General features: G+C 40.9%; 1 protein-coding gene across 1 annotated transcript in view; it reads right to left on the bottom strand.

The window, feature by feature from the left end:
• Positions 1 to 12608: 12608 nt before the first annotated feature.
• The window catches only part of MINDY4 (MINDY lysine 48 deubiquitinase 4), a 77949-nt gene continuing 67645 nt past the window's right edge, over positions 12609 to 22912 (bottom strand). Inside the window, exons 16-18 of the mRNA XM_086467056.1 lie at positions 21791 to 21971; positions 16906 to 16978; positions 12609 to 12657 (exon numbers count right to left, since the gene is read on the bottom strand). Coding sequence (XP_086323182.1) covers positions 12609 to 12657; positions 16906 to 16978; positions 21791 to 21971 — 303 coding nt within the window. The remainder of the gene's footprint in view (positions 12658 to 16905; positions 16979 to 21790; positions 21972 to 22912) is intronic.

The raw sequence follows: 22912 nt of genomic DNA, 5'->3' as shown, positions 1-22912 counted from the left end.
CTCAAAAATCTCAGCTGGAAAACAGCCTGCTGAGCCCTGAGATCATAAAGGGCTTCTCGTGCGTAAATGACACTGATCCTGATGCTGGAACAAGTAGTTAAACCCTCTGCAAGCTCAGAAAGAACATGGAAAAAAAGTCCGTAAAAGTACACTTGATTTTTGTAATTTTATTTATGGTCTATAGTCTGCACACAGGTGCCACTGACTATGATCCACGTACAGAAAGTGAGGGGAGGACTTAAAAAAACCTCTGTACTGTTACAGTTGCAAGCACAGGGTCCCTTGAAGCATCCTCTGAAATCATGATTCGTCTTGTATGCTGTGCCCCACTTTCAGAAGTGTATTTGTGTTTTCCTAAAGTAGCTGTAAAAGGAAGGTCAGAAGGAGGCATCTGTTCATAATGACCCTAAAAGAGGTGATGAGTCCAGACATAACATTTCCATATTAAAACTAAAATTAACACCTTCCACCTCAAGAGGAAAACAGCATTTAACAAAATTATGTTATTCAGGTGTCAGTCAGTGTAGGGGTGCTCCAGACCAGAGCATCATTTCACACACACACACTCACAGCACAAGGTAGCCACCTGTCTTTCATGAGGCAATAAAAAAGCAAAGCTCTTTCCCTCATTCTGCTCCATTTTTGGTATACAATGGAAAATAGACTGGTGCTGCAGTAAACAATGTGCGATTTACTTCAACCTGAAGCGACACTTGTTTTTAAACACAGCAGTGATTCCAAGAAACATGATAGCCACGGCTTTGGTACAGAAACAAATAAAATCTTCTGCATAACTATCTTTTTCCCTATCTGCATGGCTTGTTTCTCCAGTTGTTCTCTTTTTTCACACTTAAAATTGTTGTACAAACTGCAGATTTATACAGCACAACAACTGGCCATAAGAGCCTTCCTAGGAAACCATGATCGAGATGGGTTTATTGGCTTGTTTATTTAAAAAAAAAGTCTTTTATTTTCAAAATTCATAGTAATAAACTGGAAAGCAGAGAGGAAAATAAAGGTCATGCACTGGTAAACAGCAGGTAAGCCGTATTTACTGTAAGATCTAGACAGCTAGTCTGGTTTGAAGGTTGCTGGCAAATTAGGTATACTTACGTGCACACACACACCAGACTGTAGTTCCTTAGGGACACACTCACACACCCTCGTGTCTCCAGCTCCTGGCCCCACAGACACAGAAGCCCTGTGGGACACTGGCACTCAGACCCCATACACAGGTGTGCACACAGCATAGGGAGCCCCTTGCCCAGGAAAATATTTGGAAATGGAGTTTAATAAGGAGTCAGGACAGACTGAGCTGAGCAAGCACAGAGCATGGCCAGCCCTGGTTTATACATTTTCGACTGCTTTTATCCCCTTATCCCTCTGTTTTCCCACACTTGCTCCTCCCCAGGCCACATTGATTGGTCCTTCCTCCAAACATCCTATAATAAGTCTCGCACATTCTGACAATTCCCATAAAAACATCCCACAATAAGCTTTACGCAATCCTCAAATGCTCCTCCCTTGCATCCCACTACGAGTCCTGTTCCTTTGAAGGCAGTAAACCCTGCAGCTTTCAAGGCCACCTGGGAAGCATTTCTTTGGCCAAGGCAAGCCAAGCCATCTCAGTGGGTCTCAGCCTGGATCACCCTCCCTGTGTAGCCCCAGGAGTACCTGAGTCAGAGTACTCCATTGGCACTAATTACCTTATTGGGGTTCTTCCACCTATTGTAGTTCCTCAACTCCTTGACAAGCCCTTGTGTTTATGGTGATTAGCTCTTAATCACATATGCTAACGGATCAGGGAAACATCCTGCCTGCTGCCTAGTTTATTGCTCTTCTGGCCAGCCCTTGCATAGCATCGAGCATGATTTGCCCACCTGCTGATCCGAAAATACCACACTCTGCTGCTTCCCATGGCCCAGGCTGTATTAAGCTCCCAAGGTCTGGGGAACCCTGTCTGGCCAATGTCTCATTGTGCTCTCTTCCTTTCAGCCACCCTATATCAATCACCAGCTTTTCCTCACCCACTTCTGTGAAGGTTTTGAGATCATATAAAACTCTTCCTGATACACAACATCTGTCTCGTTTGTTATTTGTGTGCCTTTCCCTTCGGCTCCTTCCCTCCAGTTAAAACACTAGTCTTTCCTCCGGGTTTCCTTCTCATTGACTCTGTGTCAAAGATATGTGATGCCTGCAACTCTTCCCCGTTCACAGCCCTACTCAAAACTCCTTTTCCCTGCAAGACTCACCAAATCAGCTGGTGAAACCTCTTCTCCACCCCGCTGCACGATATAAGGGCGAGTGAAGAGATCAGTGAAAAACAACAGCAACCCTGCTTTATCAAGCAGATATTCCAGACTTTGCAGGTGGGTTTTAAAGAAAAGAAATCGATTTCAAAGCAGGGTACACATGAAACACTTTCCCTTTCCCAAACCTGGTAACAGATATGAGGGAACACAATCTCTTCCTTCCAGACTCATTCCAGGACCCACAGGAGCTGTACAACACCCAAAACTGACCAAAATCAGCGCAACGCAAAGAAAAAGCTCCCCCTCTCAGAGTTATGTATCATAAAATTTAGCAGCACCCCAACACACATTCCTCAAAGCTAATACTTCGAAGATCCCAGTAAGAACATACCATTTCTCTCTTTATTTTACCAGCCATACATTTTACGTACTCTTTGATGCTTTACTAGAGCAGGGACTATGCTCTGAAGGTGTGACAATGGTACAACTCAACTGAAGACAGAGGATTTACGCAGTCTGAAGACCTGGCCTTACGTTTCACCTTGGCCTTTCCAGCATGCTGATTTAATTTAACCCAAGGCCAGGAATTAAAATAAAAAACAACAATTCATGCCTGGTTACATTTGTGCTTGTGACCTACGCCTGTCCGAACAGGAGTTGGACAGGACAAAGCACAATGCACTTCCTTGCTTTTATTGCTTTCTTTCACTTCATGTCATGCCAAAGAAGGTTGATTTAGGAAGTTCTAGTAATTAACTGCTGATGTTTTTGACTGTTGTTCCCAAGAGACTTACAATGACTTGTAATGGTTGTTCTGTAGGAAACTCTTTCTGGAACGATTGCAGATAACATATATTCTCCGTATGGCTTTACTTTTACTTGATTATTTTTTTAAGCAAGGAACATAATTTTTCCTTTAAGCAAAAGTCACCTGTTCCCTGCATCACGGAAACCTCATAAATCACACTCCTCCTCTCGGCCCCTGCTGACATTTTGCTGTCAGAGTCCACAAAAGAAAAAGGCTTCCTAATTCAGTTACACATTAGACACAGGGTACGTAAAGTGGACAAAACAAGCAAGGAGAGACTAAAAATCAACGCTGCCTTTATGATGTAAGTTATGGAGTGCGTTTCATTGCTCTTTGCAGTTGAGAAAACTCAAACAGCAGAAGCACAGGAGCAATGTGCATTTGGAGAGCACAAGTTGTCAGAAGAATTTAGATCCAGGCTGGTGCAATTAGAGGAGACTAATGACACCCAATGTGGTTTCATGGCTGTTTAGTCTCTCACTCTTCAGGATGCTTCCCTGTATTTTTAAGTCACTGTTCTGTTAAAAATTTGTGGCTGCCTTAGCAGTGTTGCATAAAACCTACCAAATCCTACCCAAAATTAAAAGAAATACAACAATTATCATTCTAATTCCTCTTTCTGTGCCCTCTGCTACTCATACACACATGTATTACTCAAAGCACATGGCATGCAGCCATTAGACACCTATTTTCTCTATTAAATGACTAAATACTTGGGTATCCATAGCTATATTTCATACTATAAGAAAAAAAAAAAGAGCCTGATTTTCAGATTTTCACCCACTATGTTCATTTGTTACTGATATTGAAAAGTTCTGAAAAATAATACCAATAAAAGCAGATCAGTTTCTAATCTGAGTGTTGCATTTGCAAACTGGAATCACAACTTTAATGAAACTGGATTGTTTCTTACAGAACTGACTTGACCAAGTGTGACTCAGGAAGGATATTGTGCATGATAGGAATTCAGCCCTGAGAAGGATGTCAGTCATAATAAAACCGTTCTGTATGGAATGGCTCATAAAAACCCCAGCTTTCTTCACACGCCATTGCAAAGCATTACTCATTTGTCGCACTCTCTAGGACTGACATTTACCAGCCGCAGTTTGGTATTGTGATATTTTCCCCTTCTACTTCTGTTAACCAAATGCAAACAACATATGACAGCAGATTCGAAGTCGTATCAACAATGTATTACAGCCACTTAAAAACAGGAATATGGAGATGTATCATAGACAATAAGGCATAAAGACACAAACTGTGAACCTTGAAGCGTAGGCCTAAAACTGCGTCACAAAGAAGGAAAAAATCTGAGTAACACAAAAATCAGTGAATCATGATGTCCTGTACCTCTAGAATAAAATTATTTGTAGCTTTTTCCATGTTCAATGACTTTTTCTTTTACTTGGGTTACTAAAATTAGTTCACTGTTGCACCTTCCACCCCCACTCACAATGATGCCTTTTTAATGCTTAGGATTTAGTCCCTACCCTTGTCATACGCACAGCTGACTGAGTGGCTGCACAGTAACTGCCATCTTCAGTTGGGGTTTTAACTTCTCTTTGGAATTAACCTTGCAGAAACCCAGACATCCTCAGGGGAACAGTGCCACACAGATCTGCACAGGTGGAGACCGCGGACCGCTCCCTTTCCTTAGCCAGAAGCTACATTTTTCCATGCTCCCTGCAGCAACGATCCAGAACTCAAGGTCTGGAGACCTTGGCTCGTATCCACAGCACTTACCAAAGCAAGCACATCTCAGCAAAAGGTATGTTTGCAGAACGTAACATTTAACCTCCTATTCTTTGTGTATTGTACGGAGAGGAGCTTGAACAGTTTTATTCTTTTTTTGGATACACATTCTTTGCTAGTGTTTGGTCAATTAATAAATATTTGCTGAATTCCAGTGCACAGAGTATTTTTACAAATACCCAGAATATTTCTTAGATTAATTTAGAAGTCCTTGCCAAATGATAAGGTAATGATAAGAAAATAAGCAGAACACCCACACAAGGTACAGATATCTTGGGCGTTTTGTCAGGATTCAGGATTGTGACACAGTCCAATCTATGCTTAGAAAATCACATGTCCAGGACACCTTCCAGGTCTCAACTCTGATACGTCTCCTGTGTGCCCGTGTGAGCAACCAAATTTTATCAGCAGCTCCTTCTCCAAATGCTGGCAAATTCCTGCTGCTCAATCCTGCTATTTCTTTCACAAAGAGATGTTTCTCTATCTCATAGCTAAAAGCTGTGAAGTGGAAGATAGAAGTGAGAATGGTGCAGAAGCCAGGAAGAATCTCTAACCCATCATCTCATTCACTTGTTTTGTCAAGTATATGGGTCTATAAACACATTCTTCTTCTTTTCTGACTTTATCATTCACACACAGTGGGATTCATTTGAACTAGTCACCCCGATAGCACATTCAGCAGAGATCCAGCCAGCAGCAGGCAGGGAAGTGAAAAATGCAGTTTGCTTAGTAGGCACCTAAAACAGGTTAGGTGGCTCATGCCCCTATTGTGCCTATTTCTCACCAGTGGCTTTAAAGATAGTCCTGGGTCACTGGTTTACATGGAGGTATCTACTCTGTAAACAATTCCGACTAGATTAGACGGGTCCTGCCCGAAATTCACAGATCATAGAATCACAGAATGGTTTGGGTTGGAAGGGACCTTAAAGACCATCTAGTTCCAGCCCCCCTGCCATGGGCAGGGACACCTTCCACCAGACCAGGTTGCTCACAGCCCCATCCAGCCTGGCCTTGAGCACTGCCAGGGAGGGGGCAGCCACAGCTTCTCTGGGCAACCTGTGCCAGTGTCTCACCACCCTCACAGGGAAGAACTTCTTCCTAATGTCTCATCTAAATCTACCCTTTTCAGTTCAAAAACATTATCGCTTGTCCTATCACTACATGTCCTTGTAAAAAGTCCCTCTCCAGCTTTCCTTAGGACCCTTGAGGCACTGGAAGGCCAGTCTAAGGTCTGTCCGAAGCCTTCTCTTCTCCAGGCTGAACAACCCCAACTCTCTCAGCTTGTCCTCATAGGGGAGGTGCTCCAGCCCCCTGATCTTCATGGCCCCCTCCTCTGGACTCGCTCCAATAGGTCCATCTCCTTATATTGGGGGCCCCAGAGCTGAATACAGCACTCCAGGTGGGTTCTCATAAGAGTGGCGTAGAGGGAGGAATCACCTCTCTCGACCTGCTGGCCATGCTGCTCTTGACGCAGCCCAGGATACAGCTGGTTTTCTGGGCTGCAAGAGCACATTGCTGGGTCATGCTGAGCTTCTCATCAACCAACACCCCCAAGTCCTTCTTCTCAGGGCTGCCCTCAATCCATTCTCTTGCCCAGCCTGTATTTGTGCTTGGATGAGACTAAACTTCCTACAGCAGGAAGCCACCTGAGCAGCATAACCATTGCCAAGACTAGTTAACAATGTAGGAAGCTTTTGGGTTGGGATGGCCACTTGGAGACATGTGAAAGACCTTTATTTTGAGATTGTGGATGCTCACTACTTTACAGGCCTTTATAGGCATTGGTACATCAAGCAAACACATCGTGTTACATACATCTCCCAGTAAGCAATGTATGGACCAGCTGCAAAACCAAAATGTGTTGCATCTGAACTCATTAGCCTTGTTGCATCTCAGCCAATTAGCATCCATAAAAGAATGAGGGTTTGTAAGTTCAGCCTCAGAGATGTACTAATGTTATGCTGCTGCTTCCAGATTTGCTGTCTCTGAGCACCTGAATTTAGTCTCTGCACAGGACCACCTCATCTCAAGCTGCCTACAGCCAACTCATCACACTCTGTTTTTTCACAAATAATCTCAGGTTTCTCAAATGGGTCTTGAAAATCGAGGCACTCAGATCCATGAGTTGCTGCAAGACATTTTAATCTGTGTAGACCAAGGATGTGCTATGTAAAGCATGCAGTGAACAGCAGGTAATGTGTACAGTGCCACAGAAACCAGGCGCTAGCTGAAACTCGCCTCAATGCCAAGAGCAGGACAGCAAAGGAATACCGCTCTAGTTCGAGGGTCTAGCAAAGTCCCAATGCTATCATTCTTAACAACTTAGCTAAGAGCTGTTCTTAAGCACAACTTCCATGAAGTGTCAAGTGTTGCAGTTTAGCATAATTCCTTCAAGCAAAAGAAAAATAAGAAGCCCCATAGCAGATGAAACTTGAAATCTTGGACTACTGATACTTATTCTAGAAAAAAGTCACTTTACATACTTGAGAGGCTTTTTCTTTTTAAAATTGGTGCTTGTTTCCATGTTGATATAGTCAATAACTATGGGATGCTTTCCACTGTAACAACAATCCCTCCCTACCCCGGTTGAAAGGACAAATAAAATATCTGATTGAAAATGCCTTTTTTCCTTCTCTAGTTTTATAAACAAAGCTGCTAAGGAGAAACTGCTTCCTTATTTCAAAGCTAATGTTGGATTTATTACCTTTTAGCCAATGAAAACAAACAAATGAAGAGTGCTAGTATATACAAAGTGTTCTTAAGGGGATGAGTTTTCCTTAGGTTATGCAGCAGCCTGGGCCCTGGATCATAGAGACATGCAGGAGCAATAATTTTCCTCCCTTGAAGAAACCTCTCTGTTTTCTGTATGACCTTATTGATGAACAGAAAAGTAAAATAATACATATCAGTCACAAAGGCATTGGTGCTTGATTCTTAAGTTTTATGTTTCTACAAACATGAACTGAAGAAACATTATGACATGACAAACTTTGGTGTGGGTTAACTTTTTATCACCTACTCCACAATAACTGTCCATATACCAGGTATGGTCAATGCGAAATAATTCAGGGCAGTTTCCTCCATCATAAGCTTACCGTGGGACAGGAAAATGCAAAAGTGACCAAAATAACGTAAATATCTATTTTGTATCACATTACAGTTTTTGTAATCATAACCCAAATCGTGTGGGCACTCTGAAAAACTATTTTACTCCTTCAAAAAATTGGTACCACGTTTTTCAGAAACAACCAGGGATTTGAGGTCCTCGTGGTTTAATGGAGCTCCCAACCACCATCAGAAAATCAGGCCTTCTTTAAGTACTTTGTTTCAGCAACTGAATCTTTAGAGGCCCTAAGCTACTGATTACTTCTGAAAAACTTGGCTTACAGCCGTGTCATTTTTTCCAAGCTCTTCAGCTTTCCTCTGATTTCTAAAGTGACCATTTCCTGTCATTTCAAATTAGCCCATTAGATACATTAGGAACAAAACCAAGAAGAGATCTGCCTCAGAAAAGCGAAGACTTGACAACAACAGATGCAAGTTGTCATTTTTACTCTACCTGGGAACAAAACACACAATGACAGCACAGATTCATTCATGATAGACAGCCATCCTATCTCAAAGTTTTCCCAGACTTGACCAGTATAAGGAGAGATGTGTAGAAAACCAAACACCATCAGGTTCATCAAATTAAGCCCAAATTTTACACATAATGATGAATTTTTCAGAAGTGGTTGCTGCTATAATAAAACATTTTTTCTGCTGCAGAGTAGAGCTGTGGATGAAACCCACCCAGTGTGTGCACGTACCCATCCTGCCCAGACGCCCAATAAAGCTCTGCAACACGTCTGCCGCTCCCCTGATTTCGATCAGGACGATGCAGCTCATATCAAACTAAACAACGACAAGTAATGAGGTCTTTGAAATTTTCACTACCACTTGGGCAGGTTTCAAACAGAACATGGTGGACGTGCGTACATGGAGTCAGACAGTACCTCACGCTTTAAACTAGCTTCAGACTAGTTGGTTTAAGCATCTGTAGCTGCCGAGGTGTAACACCACTGAGGTCAGCGTGGGCTACTTTATCCCACTCCAACTGCATTATGGTTCCTTTCATAGAAGAGGAGGCCTAACTTCTCGTTATTATTCCACTGACCCAGTGAGGCCCATTAAATATTTATAATCTAATCTCCCAGATTAATTTCCACTAGCAAATGAGTTATTTAAAAAATGAGGAGGAAATCTGGGCTTTTACTATCACCATTGCTTTAAATGTTTTATTTGTATGGGACATTCTGTACAAGACAAAGTTAAATATACATTTAGTACAAAGGTAATATATATGACACCTTACCAAAATAGTACCTCTGCTTACATATTCATCTACATACACAATATGCCACGTCTGTTGCTAGCTAAGGGGTCAGTTTTCAGCACAGGGTGTATTTCCTTATGCTGCAGAAGAAAAGAGAATGAAATTAACACATCACGCAGACCAAGTACCAATGTCACTGGTGTCTTTTAATGCTCCATTATCAAACGGTTGCCGTTTTGTTCATTTCAGGAAGTCACATTCATTGGGCAATGAAAAAGAAAATTAGAAACAATGAAGAGGAAAACATAATTTAAAAAAATAGATGCATGCTGTTGGAACAGGATATGATTCTACACGGACCTGCGCAAAGGTTTTTGCATTGCCATATAACATTTTGCATTGCCGTGATTGACTCTAAAAGCCCTGTAACGTCTTAAGAGAAATAACTTCTGGTGTTTTATATCAAATAAAAATATGCAAGTCGTCTTCCTGGTGCAGCGAATGAGGTAATGCTTTTGCATTTTTCTGAGACGAACTAGATCTAAATTAATGTCCCAGTTACACATTTCTTCCTTACAGAAGGATGCCCCAGTAAATCTCAAGAGCCGTCTCTCTTGCATTGTAAGGACACTGGCACTGAACCCTGGGGAAGGAGGATACTGCTTTTAGGCTCCAGAAGCAAGGATGGTGGAAGGAGCTTAGCAATGCTGAGGTTCTCAGTGCTCCACCTTGGTGGAACTACCCTACGCAGGTGAAGTGGTCCAAGTGCTTTATTTCTTCCTGAGTGAGGGCACAGGTCAGTCTGGAGTTAGTTCATCTTAAATACATGACAGGTAGACAGCGGACTTTGCAGAACAATTATACATGGACACAATGACAGATAATAGGTAAGGAAGATCTATGCATTGTGGTTCTGTTGTCACAGAAATTAACTTTCAACAAAAAAACTCTTCATAACCAGTGATGAAGGAGCCTTAAAGTTCTTTGCAGCCTGTTTTAGCAAGAGGGTCAGAGTTCAGGGCCTCTCCTCATGTTCATTTACCCTCCAAGATTAAATACCATTAAATACAATCTATTTTCAAGCCCTATTCACTAATCCATACTCTTTTCCACATCCTGAAAAATCCTCACATCTTCATGGGTAAAATCCATTTGAAGCAATCCTCTTAGGCTCCCTTTATACTCACCTTATCATCCTACAATCTGGAGCAGTTCTTCTCATCCTAGAGCAAAGATACATCACACCCTGGTATTTCCCCTCCTCTGAGCAGAGCAGAGCTCCTGTGAACACATCTGCACTGCAGACATCCTTATTTCAGTCAGATGAAATCTGGCCTATCTCAAGGCAGTTCCCCAGGTGAACACTAATCTTTGCTGCTCTTCTATCAGGGAGTGGAAGGTTATCTCCAAACTGACATATTTTAAAGCAGTGCTGTAAAGTAAATGGTGTAGGTTTACTAGACTGAAAAATCCAGAAAGGAATTTTTTGTTAAACCCGGTTCCAAAAAACTTCCACCATTTTTCATCTTACACTATTTTCCGTCCAAATGCATTCTGCAAAAAATCTTCTTACATTACAGATGCCCTGTGTGGTGGGTGGGAAAATCAAACTATATTTGCTTCAGGAAACAAAGCATAGTCTATAGTTCATAGAAATTTCAAGAGGAACAAAGGCTTTGGATCTGGGATCATTTGACTTTGAATGAGTCTCCCATTCCCAGGAACACTGAAGCTCACACTGAGGCAAGCTCTTCCTGGGAAACTGGAGTGCTTGAAGTATGGATGATGATTGTATCTTAAAGGCAGTATTGAGTTCACCTATAGCTGACAATACAAACATATCCCTATATACACAAAGATGAAAGGGTTTGCCAAAGGCCATGTGATATCCCTGTAGCAGAATCAGGAATGAGCTCAGATCTGATGCTGCCAATGTCTCAGAGGCTGAATGGGAGATCTTAATCTCACAAAGCCTAAAGAAGTTTGTTTATCTGATCTAAACCAAACAAATTACATTGCACTGAATTAAATAAAATATGCTTTACTGCATATAGACAGTTTGATGTCAATGGGAAGCAAGGAGGGACACAGACGTTCATTCAAGGACTATCTAAACCTTTCTGGTACTCTGTTATGGCTTATATTCAGGTTGGTTTCCAAATCTAGCCCAAGTGCTAATTCCCCAAGATTTGTATTTGCATAGTCAGTTTGGTATCTCCACACTACACACAGTAGGACACTGAATTTTTGTTGGAAATTGATTTTGGAAAGAGGAACTAGTTTATCAGGACTCAGAGGAGTTTGCATACTGACTAGGAAGAAGGTGCTATGATAAACATCAGAAAGTAAAAGTTCTTTATTAAAATCTCATTAAATATTCACTCTCAAGAGAGGAATAACTCTAGAAACACCTTTTACCTGCCTTTTTTCCAAGGCATTTTTTCCAATCTTCTGTTCAGTAACTTGTTCCATATTTTGGTAAAGTGTTGCCAAAATATGTCAATTAAAGAATTCATTTCAGAACACAAACTGCTGTTTCAGTACCTCACGATACTCCACAGTACATCGTTTCAGAACACGCACTTTATAATCATGGAAAACGGTGTCTATCACAGATAGGCACCACTTAACATTTCAAACCTAACAGCTCTTCTGTTTTCTTGTAATTATGAAGAAGCAAACCACAGATCTTATCTATCACTTGGGTGTAAATAAACCTAGTGTGTAAGTTACAATGGTATAAATGTAAACATACTGATACAGCTATCTCTCATCCAGAAAGAAAAATGAGCTACATCAGAGTGAGGCACTGTTACACACCAATTGCACCCAGCATAAGGAACATACGCTAGTGTTATTATTCTGGTAACACAAAACTACAATCCTTACTGCAAATTTTATGACACAGTAAGACCTTTGTATAGGCCAGACTTTATCTGAAAAGCCCATATGGCTACCAATCTGCTTAGTGCAAAACGAGACTTAGTAATATCAGGTGCAGAAGAGAATATATATTTCTTGGACAATATTTTATATTTGCACTGGAGTTTTATAGGTGAAAAACCAGACAGTACGGAGAAGGCATGTACAGTGACTGAAATCTGAGTTCAGCATCTTTCATCAGATGCTTTGAAACAATTGCAGGATGCAGAGTAGATCCAGAAAGAGACCTCAAGGGGACATTGACGACTTCACTGCTTCATCTGTAACCTTGATTTGGTGGTGGAAACTCAGTCTGCTCTCAGAAGCTGTATGTTACAGGCAGTGACAAGGAATTTACGTAAGTGTTGTTTATATTATAAGCAAAATATCTGAAGCACGAGGTGATTGAGGTGAAACTCTTCCAGCCTGCAAACCATGTCATTCTTCCTCATCGTAAACTGCACAACTCTTGTCCTATTTCCTGTATTGGTGGGAATAGGAATGTGCTAATTCAGTCATTTCCTTTTTGTCTTTACAAATAAAGTGCAGGTCAGGTCAGTCACAAGATTGGTTCTGTGCCATTCCAGTCAATAACAGCTCCTTGCCACCTAGAAATGAAAGCAATCGTTTTACATCCATCAGTTACTCAGGTCTTTGGAAAGGTAACCCAACTCCTCTCAACCACCCAACCAACCTTAGAGAGATTAGGATGGACTCATTTGGGGTAACCAATCACATCTTCTCAAAGGGAAAGGATTAGAAGTGAGGTACTTGTGCCCCCTAATTTTAGGTGCCCAAGATTGGAGGTCAGTCTCCTTACCCTTTCTCCAGTCTCTTCTAGGCAATACAGAGTCCTTAGCAGCAGCTCATTCAGAACAAGTACCTTCATGTTGCAAAGACTGTAGGGAATCCCCAAGATGGGTACAAGAACTAACTCTATATAACCAGAATCCTCAGTCTCAGCTGTTACTAGCCAGCCTGCACACTCCTATACAGGCAGGCCTCTGATCAGGAACTCCACAACTCTGAGACCCTGAGACCGGATCATTTCATTTAGCAGTTACCTTTGCTCCTGACCTTTGAAGTATTCAGTGGCTCCCTTTAATGGTAATGCTTTGCTTTTCCTATGCTGAGGTTTGCTTTTTCTCTGCCCTCATTCCTTCTTCAGAATAAAACTAAAGATGTGCACTGAGAACAGTGTTTCCAAATGAGTCCACACAGAAACCTTCCATGTCTTTAATGCCTGGCTCTGTATTGGCTGCCACTGCTCAGCTGCCTGCTCCAGGAATGTGACTAACACTGAATGCAAAGAAGGTACCGATCCTGCATTTGTCACCAAAATGCATCTTCAAATCATGGCAGAAGACAAAGATCTGAACTAAGACTTGGTGAAAGCAGGATGATGCTCTCCATTGACCTCACTGGCTTGAAGCGAGTCAACTTGCTCCATAGTCAGAGTCATTCACCGCATGCATTGTGCCCTTGTCTGTGGCATTTCTCATGTTCACAGGCTCATGATCTACATCTTCTGAGAACTAAACTATTGCGCTGCCAGTGTCAAGTGTTTTGATCTGTTTTGAAAATCTGTCTCAGAGTGCCTGTGCACAGTAGTGAGACATTGGTGAGGGGGTGGAGACAACAGTGATTGTCAGAGTGCCACATTCTTTCTGTCACCGAGGAAAGGATGTGTCAGCAAAGGGTATGGCAGCTCAGTCCTTTCACTGAGCAAGTCAATTAAGTGTAAAACAAAACCAAAAGACGAATTCATGAAGTATCTAGTGCAAAGTCTCAAAGGAAGTAACCATCTGAGGGCTGTTGTGAAATTTTTCCTTCATTTTCTATTAAAATAAAATATTTGTGGAAAGACTGTCTTCATCCCACGACTTCGCAGGAACAGACAACAGTGATGCCTCACATCTTAAGATAAAAGCAGAATATGTCCTAGCTGGGGATATTTGACTAGTCTGGCATTCGCCAGTGGTCAGTGCTGTCCCTGCCAGAGGTTCAGAATACCACCCCCAGGACAACCAAATGCAAGTGGGAAGAACAATCACTACCGTCTGTCTCCACTGGATATTTTAGGTAATGTCACCAAATCATCCCTTATCTTCACATACAACCTTCCCAAGGCACCACCTTCTATCTCACCAGGGTGATTAAAGCTTTGAGAAGGATCCACAGAGACCCCACAGAGGCCAAAAGACACTGAATGAAATCTGCTCTGAGACTACACTGTGCTCTATGAAAATATTAACGTGTGTTGATACAATTTTTGCTGTTATGGTTTAAGATGTTTCTAACCGCTATGCAGTGAGGAACTGGCATTTTTTAAAACAGGCTTTCAATAAAGAGCTTAAACAGAAAATGATAGTTTGAAGCAGGACTCAAGGTAACTTTCCTAACAAGCCTTTTTTCCTGTGTTTATTTTCAAACCATTTTTGCTGTTTATAGACTAAAAGGCAGTCTTCGGCTGTTTGCTCCCATGGAGATGGATTCAAAACTTTTTTCACCTAGTGAATCTGCACAAGAAAGGATGTTAAATAGTGAGGAACCTCACTCACAGGTGCTGAACAAGTTTTTACAGACAGAAACAAAACTGTCCAGCCAATTCTGCGTGATCATTTTCCAAAATTATCCTGCCACAATGTAATTCAAATGGAACCCAGATTCTAGCTGCTGATTCAATTATAATTTATCAGATTAGCAACATCAAAACTACATTTGACCTGTCTGGTTCAACTACAACCTCACCCAAGGGTCATGCAGTTAACGGGAACCCAAGAGGAACTGGTTCAGGCCCTGAACAATGCTCAGTCTGGAATAACATTCAGAGTATCTCCTGTACTAATCATTTGGTATTGTTTTAGAGCACTCCAATAATTGGATGAAATGTCCATGCTCTCCACTCCTCTTATCCACTAAATTTCCACACGATTTCTCACTTCAAAGCCAGACAGGTGAACTCATCTATCGTACAGCCCCACTACCACAGAGGAAAGCTGATGCTAGAGGGTTAACAAAATATACCACTGAATTCAGATTATAGTATCAGATCAAAGTTTTATTCCCCTCAGGCAGAGCTAACAGATGTTATTTCCGCCAGTGCAGAGAGACGCCGAGGATCGTGACTGTGATATGAGTATTCTTCAGGGAAGAATGGGATAAGACGTCTGCACGGCATCTCCCAAACAACCCAGGGATGCACATTCCAGACATCTCTTGGTCAGAATCTGACTGCTTCTACAGATGTCTAGGGCTGAAAGCCGCAATAAAAGCACATGCACTTGTACTGACTCTTTGGTTGGGAGCCTGCAGGTTAAAGTGATACCTCCTGGTGACTAGTCGTTCTAGCCATCTGAAGTGCTACCTGCGTTAAACTCAGATGTCACTCTTCTGATATTTTATGGAATAGGGACTAAAAACATTAGCCTCCTCCTCCTGCAGAAGCAAAACAACACTTCTCCTTGGATAATAACGAAAAAAACATAAATACATAAAGAGTATACTACATATGCAGTTTTCCCTTTGGGAAAGGATAAGAGAACAACCAGCAGACAGATGTTAGGCATCTATCCCACTGCATTACAGGATGGTGGTGTTCAGGTATTGGGTAAACAGCAGGTAAGGCTTTTCACGGATTAAACCAGGACTGAGTCATGTGAATGACAGCAAAAACCCCAATCAACATGTGGAAACAACAGTTAATCTTCTCACTTCTGATAGTTCAGACTGTGAAATTCTCCACACTGATTGAGAAACTATCCTGCATTTTTTGATGAGAAAGGTTTGATAAGGAGCTTCATCATGAATGCTTGGTCAAAATAAGTAACAGCTCATTGCTTGCTTGATTGGTTTACTAAAAATTATTTTAGGAGTGTTTTCCATAGTTGTATGATACAAAATATTTCCTTTTTATCTCCCGATTTGTTAAAATATTGTTTAGTTCAGTTTGGTTTTAGTTTTCCTTATATACTGTTTCATAGTTGGAAGAAAAAGTTCTTAAAACAAAAAGGAAAAATACAACATGAAAAACTTTTAGCAGCAAGGCCATGCTTAAATAAATACGCTCAAAGCAAATGGAGAAAACCAAAAACAAGGAGCCAGACTGATCAGGGTAAATCAGACAGTCCTGAGAATGGTACAAACAAAATAAATTGACACTGGAATTTGCTGGTAATTTACTTCTCCTGTAGATTAAAGCAGGGAATTTAAAATAAACAAACACCACCATTACAAAAACTGTGTAACTTTGATACAATGCCAGGAATGGAAGAAGTTCTAAGAGCAACTTCAAGTAGTTGCATGCCTTATTCACCCCCACTGTGTGGGTTTCTGATGCTATATATTATTTATTTTAGTTTGTTGTCATGCTTATGTGTCACTGGAACAGAGGAACCTGGACTAATGTCACTGCTGTCATGTTACAGGATGCCTCTTCTACTTTTCTGTAACTCAATAATGGCAGCCCTGCATGAACACACTGTTTGGCAGCCATTGTCCTTTTTTTTTTTTTTTCTTTTGGTGTTTTTTTACAGGACAAATTGTGGTAAGGAGAGGAGGGAAATTACAACAGAAATCTGAAGCTGCTTGGCTTGCTGATTTAACAAATGTTACGGTCTTTGACAATGAGGCTTTTACTTCTTGCTCCAGAGATATTCAGATAGCAGCTTTCAAAGTCACGCTGATGGAGTTGATATAAAGCTGATTTTTGTACCCAGTTAAATTTCTCCATTTTGCTTCTTTCATGTCTCACAAGACTGAAAATGTTCTCATTAACTTCATTACAACTTGGATAAATTGCTTAAAATTCTGTCATTTAATGTCATATAGTACGAAAAAACTGCAGTTTCACTTACTTTGTCCTAATACAGTGCTCAAGTGGAGGAGTAAGATCATTTTCTTTATCTTCAGCGCACATCTGAGTTGTATCTGCAGAGACATATCAGACATTATTAGTGGCCAGATTATATTTCTATTCATATAGAACACCACAGTAGCTTCTAAGAACTCTACCCACGGAAGTGACGGGCTACCACTCACACTGTAAATCTCCTAGCCCACAAGAGGCACTTAGCCACTTTGTATTGAAATACCCTGGAAGGTGAGCACTGCTGGCACTTGAACACCATCTCATGCCCTTGTTCACACCATCTGAACAGAGTGGCCACAGGCAGGGTCAGGAACGTTCAAAGTAGATACCATGACTATGGCCCTTTGCAAATAGCAAGGGCTTTATCGCTGACCTTAGAGTGGACATTCTGGCACTCACTGCTTTGTCATCTCTTGAACCCTTTCAGCTAGTGGTCTGCTGCCTGTTCACATGATGACAGGTTAAAGGCTGAGAGGGGGAGACTGAATGCAAACGATGTTGGGAATGATCCCCACATTGTGCCCAGTATTAGTTGTTCTGGGCCAGAAACTTGCCCAGAATTGTGTCAACTAACAGTAAAGATGAACGACGACCGTGGGACGGTGTTCAGAGTCATGCACTGATCCAGGTTAGTTTACTAATACAGATATGATTTCAAGGAAAAGCATGGATTAGAAGGTGAAAGGATATGCTGGAGGGCTGTCATGAGGTTTTTATTTTGCAGTTGATGCCATAATTACTAAGAAAGCAATTTTTGTTACTCAAATACTATGGACAGCAGTAGTCCTCCACTTGAATAGGAAACCCCAAGTCCAGTCCAAACTGGGTTAAGATTCTTTCCTCCTGGAAAAGAAGATTGTCCCTTGACTGTCGAGAAAGCAAGCACAGATGGGGGAAGACAATGTTGTGTTGGATATGAGAATGCCACCACAGGCTGTGAGCATTCCTTCGGGACAGAGAGGCAATTGCACTGTTCCGGGGAAAACAGAGAGGTCAGTGTCTCAGACACTGGATCTGTCAACAGTGAAAGTAGTCGCTGAACTTCCCAGGGAGAAAACATCCTGCTACCAGCTTGGATGTCAGTCTGCTCAGCTGTTTCCTGTTTTGGAGTAAAACATTTCAAACTGCAACAGACTACAGGTTTTTTTTTTTTCTTTTTCTTCTTTTCTGCCTGTCATCCAGCCAATGGGTAGGTTGTGAGCAACAAATGATGCCAAGACAGGGTGTAGGATATGGGTCTGCTTCAGTGAGACTGATGTAGACAGGACGGGAGGCAATTGCTCTTAAATTCACAGCTGCCAGTCTCAGATATATCTGGTTTCCTCCTGTCATAGAGAGAACCTGGTTCTCCCTTGCTTGTTGATCTTGTTGGTATAAATACATGCAGAAAAGTCTGAATGACTGTTAAGGGCTGGAGTAGTAGGAGATGGACAATATTTAAAAGTACAGAAAGTTCTGGCAGTTTTCAATCAGATCCTCAGGAGCTCAGATGCACACAGGTTTATTTTAAGCTTCAAAAAGCCTCTTTTATCCTAATATTGAAGAGTTTAGAATGGTTCATTAGAGGACTCCATTAGCATTCTAGAAATGTCTGATACTGATTTTCTGGATCTTCTCATAGTGAGAAGCAACAGCTACTGTCCTGGCCATAGTACTGTTAGCAGGATAGGCATATGGCATGGCTGCCTTTCCCAGTCACTGCCAACTTGCTGAATTTTGTCATTTTTAGACTGGAATTTTTCCAATCAAGAGGTTTTTCATACAAAGGAATAGAAAAAAAAAAAAGTATCACTAAAGGTTTATCTTACAGGAGTAGGCAAGGAACATTTAGCTAAGTTAATTAACAAATTGTGCTAAAGTGTTTCACACAACTCATTTGGAGCAAGCAATATTGAAGTTACACTCTTGCATCTTGGAGTCACCAACAGCAAGAAGGATATGAATACACTCTCTTATATCTTCATTTAGATTCCAAGCTAAGAGTAGTGAGAAACTCAGTGCCAGCACAGTTACAGACAAACCTGCTATTCAGGAGATATGATGAGCATAGGTTCAGAAGCGTGGAATCTGAACAGACAATCACTCAGAGAAGAAATACTGCTCATAATTTAAACGGCAACCTTGGGAAGTGATGTTTTATTAATTACCTTTCCAGAAGACTTTTGCACTTTGGAACAATCTCATCTTAACCGTGCAAAAAAACTGTCCTGAAAGAAAGTGTCATAATCAATACACCAGCCTTTCCTAGAAGCTATCTTCAGGATCTGAACCTCTGCTACATTCACTGCTTGCAGTACCTTCTGTGGGATCTGCAAAGCAGCTGAGGATGGTGCCTATGACTCTGGAAAAATCTTCTGAGAAATTCAGTTATAGTCTTCTCGGCAATTATTCAGCTGCTTTTTGAAAACATCTTTAAAAGGATACTGAGTTAAAGGTACACACCAATGAGATATAAGAATCATTTATTAAAACAGACTGTACAAAAACTCCCTATATCTTCCCTTGGAGACAACATATTGTAAATGTTAACACAGGTAGATGTTAACTGTGTATATCAAAAAGGAGGAGCAGTATCTGTCTGAGCAGTACAACACACTCTTTCATGCAAGTGCTCTCTGTGACATATAACAAGAATCCCAGAATCTCCACTCAGTCCCTAAGCAGATGCTAAAAGAAGATAAAATGCAGAGGGTTATGAATTTAGATACGCTGGCTTGTTTTCCTTCTCTGCCTATCAGAAATGTCTACCCCAATGGAAAAGATAGAAGAACCTTCATCTATTTAGGATAGTATGTTGAATTTGCTAGCAGGCATTGTCTGCTTTTAGGAAGGAACTTCATATTTCTTGTCTACAATCTGGCAAAGGATTATGAGCATGAAAAGCAGGGCAAACTCTCAATATAAAGTGGCAATTGCTATTAGCCCCAAAATGTAATTCTACTCTTTCTTTCTGGCTTTTTTGCCTTTCTTACCCAGTATAATTTCTTTAAGATTTCTTGAAATGTGACCTTGATTGTAATGAGATTCCCATTTCAAGGAATTCACCTTCTTGCTAGTGAAAAGCAAACAACACTGCTAACCAGCACCAGCGAGATGTAGCTGTGCAGCACACAGGACTTCATGTTGTATCTCTAGGTAACACTGCCTAACCACCATAGCTTGATATTTCCACAGCGGAAATACCAGTAATATTTAGCATTCTGATATTTCCATCTGGGACTGTACACACGGTTGAGATGTATGATCAGTGTTACCTTTTGGATGTAAAGTTATCTCAGTTTTTCTCCACGACTAACAAAGGATTACCGTACAGCCACAACTAGGAAAATGTTTCCCTGGAACGATGAAATTATTTGCATTTTACAGCCTTTTGCAGGATTTCACAGATAACAAAAGATTTACTAGGACACATGCCTGGAAGAGGGATAGCCCCAAAGAAAGATATCTACCTCTGAATGTAGGTTTAGCCTTTGAGGAGAAATAAACAGATATGCCATGACAGGCTGAACAGTAAATAGAAAAAAATATACGTACTCTGAGCACTTTCTCATCCAGGGATCTCAGAGTGCTTGGAGCTCTGGATTTTGGAAATGTTCCTGATTTATTAATGATGAAAAGACAGATAAGGACACCTGTTTTGGACAGTATGTTACACGGTACAACACAACAGAAAAAATGTGTCTCTATCTCTCTCTAGTCCTGTGCTGAACTATATCATCTGTGTCACTTACAAAGAATCTTTTGTCTGGGACAGACCCTGAGGGAACCAGTTGACGACTATAGCCCTGTAAAGATTAAGCATCTTTTTGAGATAATATATAATATGATGACTACAATAGAATGACAAGGATTTTAATTAAAATAAGAGGATAAATAACAGGCAGAAGGATGATTAAATTCACTACCGAATCTTGTGAGATGCTAAAGCCCCCGGCATTCCCACCATACAAAGAGCTTTGCCACATGGACTCAATTAGAATATACAACACCCATGTGTAACTCATCCTGTCCAAGAACGAGAATGTAGGTGCAAAGAAGGAATACAGGCACTTATTTTTAAAGAGTGGTCTACAATAGAGTGGCTGCTTGAGATTGAGAAGGAATTTGATTAGATTGTATAAATATATTGAAGGAAAGAAAACAAAAGATAAGCAGGATATTATTAGCAAATAGGAATTTAGTGGTCAAGAATGTCTTAATATGGCAATAAGTAGGAGCTTTCCAAGCATCAGAATACTTCTCCAAATGCCTTCCAGTTGGAGAAATACGTAATTACTGTAACAGCAGCTGTATAATTTGGCATGGTTTCACAAAAGAATGAGTGTAACAAGTCAGATCTTTTGCATGCTTCTGTTTCCAGGTATTCTTACAAGCAGGTGAGAGACTAGACTTTGTTAGCAGGTTACTGCCATCTTCTGAAGTAGCTGGTTTTGGAGGCAAGGATTTCACGCTTTCTCACCCTCTCTGCTCATTTTACTACAGGCATGTAGGGTTGAGGAACAGGAAATTTGCATTTTCTGCCTGTAGAAACGATGTGAGAAGATGTGAAGGAGAATGGGAGTAGTTAAATACGGTTTACAGTCCTGGGAGCATGAATAGGCCAGATCACAATCTGTTCCTTGGAAATCAGTCACTGAAAGATTTAAGTCTGTATAAAGCAGCTTTCTTAACATTTTAAAGAGCTTATCCTCAAAATTACCTTGTGAAATCTAATTTCAATTAAGCAGCAAGAATAATTATGGAAATTAGGAAACAGGCACACAATCTTTGTGATGCCTGAGATCATCATTGTTTGTATTATTGGATTCTTTCTGTTGTGATGCTGTTGCCACCACCAGAGGTGAAATGCAGAGTTACCGAGTTGTACATACCAACTGTTAACCTTATTTCTTCTTCTTGATTGGCCAAGCCATCATAATAATACAGATCAAATCTCCGCTCTGTTTTCCAGTCACCTAGTAAATCCTTTTCCAAACAAAAAAGCACACTGAAGTGGCTTTCACTGCATACCAACCAAATTGGGTATTTAGGGGTCTTCAAGTAACAACCAACCTAAAAGAAAGACAAAATATTAGAACATCACGGGGGGCAGGGGGAGAAATAATTCATTGTGGAAAACATGAGATATATAAGAACACTTATTTATTATAGTCTAGAAACATTAATGGAGCCTCATTATATACTGCTGATAGAATCACAGAATCATAGAACAGTTTCGGTTGGAAGAGACCTTCAAGATCATCGAGTCCAACCTTTGTCCGGGCTCTATCAACACCACTAAACCATGTCCCTAAGTACAACATCCACCTGTCTCAAACACCTCCAGGGATGGTGACTCCACCACCTCCCTGGGCAGGCTGTTCCAATGCCGGACAACCTTTTCAGTAAAGAAATTGAAGCAGACCAGGATAGACCTGGTAAACCATAGAACATACAAAGCAAGTATCCGGTCTTGAGTTATAGACAAGTAATGAAATCCATTTGTCATATCCTTACAGCAAAAAGCTCATATCCCAGATGATCAGGACCAAAAGGAACCCCATCCTCTGCAATAGCTATGAAACCACAGTGAGTTTAGGTCAGGAATACTACATGAGATCAATGGGACACCATGCTCTCATGCCGCAGTACCTGGAAGCCAGGCAAGAGACTTCATAGGATCTCAGATGACACGAGACACCCCTCTGTGGGCAACTAAACTGAGCTCAATATCTTTTCTTGGATTAAGAGTATAATACATTCCCTTCACATTAGCATCTTCTTCTAGCTTCACAGTCCAGGTATGTAAAATATTTTCAGCTACTAGAAGAAAACAGTAATTGAAGCACTTGTTTTGATTCATTATTCTTAAAAATAAAATATTCTCAGCTGAAAAAAATGAATTATTTCATTAACAGATGCCTTTTCTAAGCCTTTGCTCTGCTTTCGAAATTTTAGAAGTATACTTATTTATAGATTTCCTAAATATTCTGTATGAAATTGCATATAAATGA

Source organism: Leptosomus discolor, chromosome 6, assembly GCF_034619465.1.
Source record: "Leptosomus discolor isolate bLepDis1 chromosome 6, bLepDis1.hap2, whole genome shotgun sequence".
Lineage (NCBI taxonomy): Eukaryota > Metazoa > Chordata > Aves > Leptosomiformes > Leptosomidae > Leptosomus > Leptosomus discolor.
Note: the sequence above shows the minus strand (reverse complement) of the source record. Positions and strands in the feature narration are given on the sequence as shown.